Source organism: Parus major, unplaced genomic scaffold (genome assembly GCF_001522545.3).
Source record: "Parus major isolate Abel unplaced genomic scaffold, Parus_major1.1 Scaffold220, whole genome shotgun sequence".
Classification (NCBI taxonomy): Eukaryota; Metazoa; Chordata; class Aves; order Passeriformes; family Paridae; genus Parus; species Parus major.
In genome coordinates, this window is record NW_015379263.1 from 200,744 (window position 1) to 204,946 (window position 4,203).

General features: G+C 61.3%; 1 protein-coding gene across 1 annotated transcript in view; it reads left to right on the top strand.

The window, feature by feature from the left end:
* LRP1 (LDL receptor related protein 1) overlaps positions 1 to 4,203 on the top strand; it is a 100,162-nt gene that overhangs the window by 74,044 nt on the left and 21,915 nt on the right. The window contains exons 45-52 of the mRNA XM_033511439.1: positions 447 to 572; positions 648 to 773; positions 1,589 to 1,708; positions 2,285 to 2,398; positions 2,774 to 2,923; positions 3,168 to 3,302; positions 3,775 to 3,891; positions 4,052 to 4,201. Coding sequence (XP_033367330.1) covers positions 447 to 572; positions 648 to 773; positions 1,589 to 1,708; positions 2,285 to 2,398; positions 2,774 to 2,923; positions 3,168 to 3,302; positions 3,775 to 3,891; positions 4,052 to 4,201 — 1,038 coding nt within the window. The remainder of the gene's footprint in view (positions 1 to 446; positions 573 to 647; positions 774 to 1,588; positions 1,709 to 2,284; positions 2,399 to 2,773; positions 2,924 to 3,167; positions 3,303 to 3,774; positions 3,892 to 4,051; positions 4,202 to 4,203) is intronic.

Genomic DNA, 4,203 nt, shown 5'->3' on the forward strand with positions numbered 1-4,203 from the left:
CTGTCCTTCCCAGCCTTTTGGAATCCATCCCACCATCCTTCCCAGTCTTTTGGAGCCCATCCCACCATCCTTTTGTGGCTCTTTGGGAAGTCACCTCTCTGTCCATTCTGGCCCTTTGGGAATCCATCCCCCTGTCCTTCCTGGCCCTTTGGGAATCATCCCATTGTCCTTCCCAGCATGTTGCTCCCTCGTGGCTCTCACACCAGAGTTGTCCATCTCCAAACCCAGTGCAGGCTGATGACAGAGAGGATTTCCCCTGTCCCTGCTCTTCCCAGGGCATCTCCTTGTGAAATCTGGGGGGATCGGGTGCCTCCAGCCCCCTACACCCTCCAGAGCCCCATGGGAAGAGCCTGGAGAGGGATCCCTACTTTTTGGCCCATCAGGGAGGACGAGGAGCAGGGGCTGCTGTGTCCATCCCTGGTGTGACCGCTGTCCCTCTGTCCTAGGCGAGCTGTCCCCATGCCGGGTGAACAACGGCGGCTGCCAGGACCTGTGTTTGCTCACCCCCAAGGGCCACGTCAACTGCTCCTGCCGCGGGGAGCGGGTCCTGCAGGAGGATCTGACCTGCAAAGGTGAGGGGGGTGAGGAAAGGAAGGGGTGAGGCTGATCTCAGCCTGGCAGAGCTGACATTCCCGTGCTGTGTCCAGCTGTGAATTCCACCTGCAACGTGGACGAGTTTGAGTGCGGGAACGGCGACTGCATCGACTTCAGCCGCACCTGCGACGGCGTCGTGCACTGCAAGGACAAGTCGGACGAGAAGCAGTCCTACTGCAGTAAGGTTCCTCCTCTTGCTGCCTTGCTCACCCACACACGCACCCCAGCACCCCCAGACACCCTGCCCCAGCTGCCAGCTCCACTCAGACAATCGTGGAACGCTTTGGGTTGGAAGGGACCAAACTCAGGGGCTTCCTCTTTAAGGCAACCCCACGAGGCAGGTGCCTCCCCACAGCCTTGCAAGGTCTGTCTCTCGTTAATTAGTCCTAGAACCTCTTCAAATTTGACATTAAAACTTAAAGAGGATGGAGGTAAAATCTTAAGGGGATGGAAGTTGACAAAGGCAGGGTTCACGGCGCTCCAGTAGATCAATCCTTTTTCCTGTGTTCGTGGAATAATGGAATGGTTTGGCTTGGGATGGACCTTAAAGCTCATCTCATTTCACGTCCTGAAGTGGGCAGGGACACCTTCCACTAGCCCAGGTTGCTCCAAGCGCTGTCCAGCCTGGCTTTGGACACTGCCAGGGCTGCTCAGCAAAGGGAACCAGGACTCCAGGGTGTCCTTCCATCCCTCACGTGCTCGCAGTCCCTCCTGCCCTCCCAGAGCTGCACCCAGCCAGGCTTTGAGGTCTCTGGACCTTTTGCAGTGTTGGGGACAGACTGGAGAGCAGGACACCTGGAGCTGAGCCAGTGGGGTCTGCAGCACCCTCAGACACCGCCCCTCATCCTTCTGCACCAGGGAGCCGCTTCCCAGATCCTGCTCTGTGGTTTCTTCCCCTGCTGAAAGGTCCCCAAGGGTCCGAGACCCTCAGGGGTGCTTGCCCTCCTTCTACTCACCTCCTCCTCTTCGTCTTCCTCCTCTTCCTCCCCGGCAGGCAGCCGCAAGTGCAAGAAGGGGTACCTGCACTGCATGAACGGGCGCTGCGTCGCCAGTCGCTACTGGTGTGACGGCGTGGACAACTGCGGGGACAACTCGGACGAGGTGCCCTGTAACAGTGAGTGTCTGCCTGGCACCCGGCCAGCCCCTGCCAGGGCTCCGTCAGCTGCCTGGGACAGGGACAGCGGCTCCAGGAGGGACTTAGCGTCAGCTTGACAGGAGCAGAGCAGAGCCAGGGCTTAACTGAGAGTCAAGGTCAAGCTTGTGCTGCTTTGTAGAGCTCACAGAGTGACAGCTGAGAGGAAAAACTCCTGGGCACGGGCACGCAGCACCCAGAGCTTCCCAGCGAGAGTGGTTTGACAGCCAGGAAGGGCACGGGGTGTGGTGTCACTGCTCCTCATGGCTCCCAGGAAAGGCACAACCCCCTCAGGGCTGCAGGATGGGTCTGCTCGGTTCCAAACTGACAGGGGAACTGTGGGGAAATTATCAGAGTCCTGTCCAGGTCTGGTTGTGCCAGGGAGAGGGGCTCAGGCTGCCAGAGTGTGAGCCAGGAGGCACCGGGTCTCATCTGGGCAGGGATCGGGTCTGGGAGCACTCTGGGCAGTGTGGGGGTGTGGCTGCCCATCCACAGTGGTACCATGGGGTGGGTGTGGACCCTGCCTCATGGACTGCGGGGGCTTCTTCCCCCTGGCAGAAACCAGCTGTGCCGCCACCGAGTTCCGCTGCCGGGACGGGACCTGCATCGGGAATTCCAGCCGCTGCAACCAGTTCATCGACTGCGAGGATGCATCGGACGAAATGAACTGCAGTGAGTGCCCAGCTGCTGCCCCCAGCCCCTCCTCAGCTCTGGAGATGCTCCTGTTCTTGGTGCTGGCAGCGGGGATCTGGGTTTTGGGATTTGGGCTGGATCAGGGGGGAGGAAGGTCCTGCTCCTGTCCTGCAGCCCCGGGATGAGGCAGCCCCAGCCCACCCCTGCAGCCCCCCTGTGCCGTACACAGCACCCACCACCCAAGGGATCCCTGCAGCTCTGGCCATGTGTGGGGCACGTGGGGGGCACATCTGGGGGTGTGGGGGGTGTGGTGGGCTCCGGCAGCAGGGGAGGGCTCGGTGCCACAGCCAGACCAGGGGGCTTCTGCTGTGGTTCCTGCTGTGTCACCGGGGCTCCTGCTGCGATTCCTCCCAGCTGCCACCGACTGCAGCAGCTACTTCAAGCTGGGGGTGAAGGGCACCACGTTCCAGAAGTGCGAGCACACGTCCCTGTGCTACGCGCCCAGCTGGGTGTGCGACGGCGCCAACGACTGCGGAGATTACTCGGACGAGCGCAACTGCCCCGGTGAGAGTGGCAGGGCAGAGGGGGTCTGGGGGCAGGGATGCCCCTTTGGGGTCTGTTTGGGCTGTGGAGGCTCTGTTTGGGACTCCTGTCCTCGGCCCGTGTGGCTCCAGCACAGATGGTGCTGCAGGGGTCTGGGATGTGGGACCTCAGGGGGGTTTTGGGGAAGAATTCTTCAGTTCTGGGCTGGGAGCAGGCAGGAGGTGGCCGTGCTTTCATCCTCACTGATGTTTCCATCACAAAGTAGGTGGGAGGAAGCCCAAATGTCCGTCCAACTACTTTGCCTGCCCGAGCGGGAGGTGCATCCCCATGACCTGGACCTGTGACAAGGAGGACGACTGCGAGAATGGCGAAGATGAGACCCAGTGCAGTGAGCGGCAGGGTGGGCACACTCAGGATTTGGGCCAGGGCACGGGGCGGTGCTGGAGGCTGGGCAGGACCCTCTTCTCTCCCTGACATCCATTTGCCAAGGACAGACCCAGATTATTCCCCCTCCGTGGTTTTACTCCACACTCTTGGGCTTTTAGCTGTGCCAGTATAAACGTCCTCGTGTGCTGGTTTGCTCAGCACATGCACAAGTGTCTGTCACCCATAATGGGACCAGTTATGGCTCCTTTCAGTTCCATTTTTAGTTCTAACCTCCTGGAACAAGCCCCAGACAGTGCTCAGGGGCTGGGGATCTTCCCCAGGTCCAGGAGCAGGGAGTCCCACACCAGGCCTGTGGGACCACGAGCAGTACCCCCAACACCCCCCTGGGCTCCTGGAGCCTGGCCCAGCCTGGCCCAGCTCTGCTGGTGTCTTCTCTCCTTATCACCTCGCTCTGACCCCCATCTCCTCCTCTCCCTCTCTCCCAGACAAGTTCTGCTACCCTGTGCAGTTCGAGTGCAACAACCACCGCTGCATCTCCAAGCTGTGGGTGTGTGATGGTGCTGATGACTGTGGGGATGGCTCTGACGAGGACAGTCGCTGCCGTGAGTCTGCTCCAGCCCTTCTCCCCATCTCTGCCCGCTCCATCACCGTGTTCCTGCATCCGTGTTCCCATCCCTTCTCCCGTGGTCTCACCTGGGCTCTGTATCCTGGGGCTCCCCAGGGCGGGGTGACCGGGCTCCATCCTGCTCCTCCCTTCCCCAGGGCTGACCACCTGCAGCTCCGGATCCTTCCAGTGCCCGGGCACCTACGTGTGCGTGCCGGAGCGCTGGCTCTGTGACGGGGACAAGGACTGCGCGGACGGGGCCGACGAGACCCTCGCTGCCGGCTGCTGTGAGTGCCCGAGGCCGGGGGGC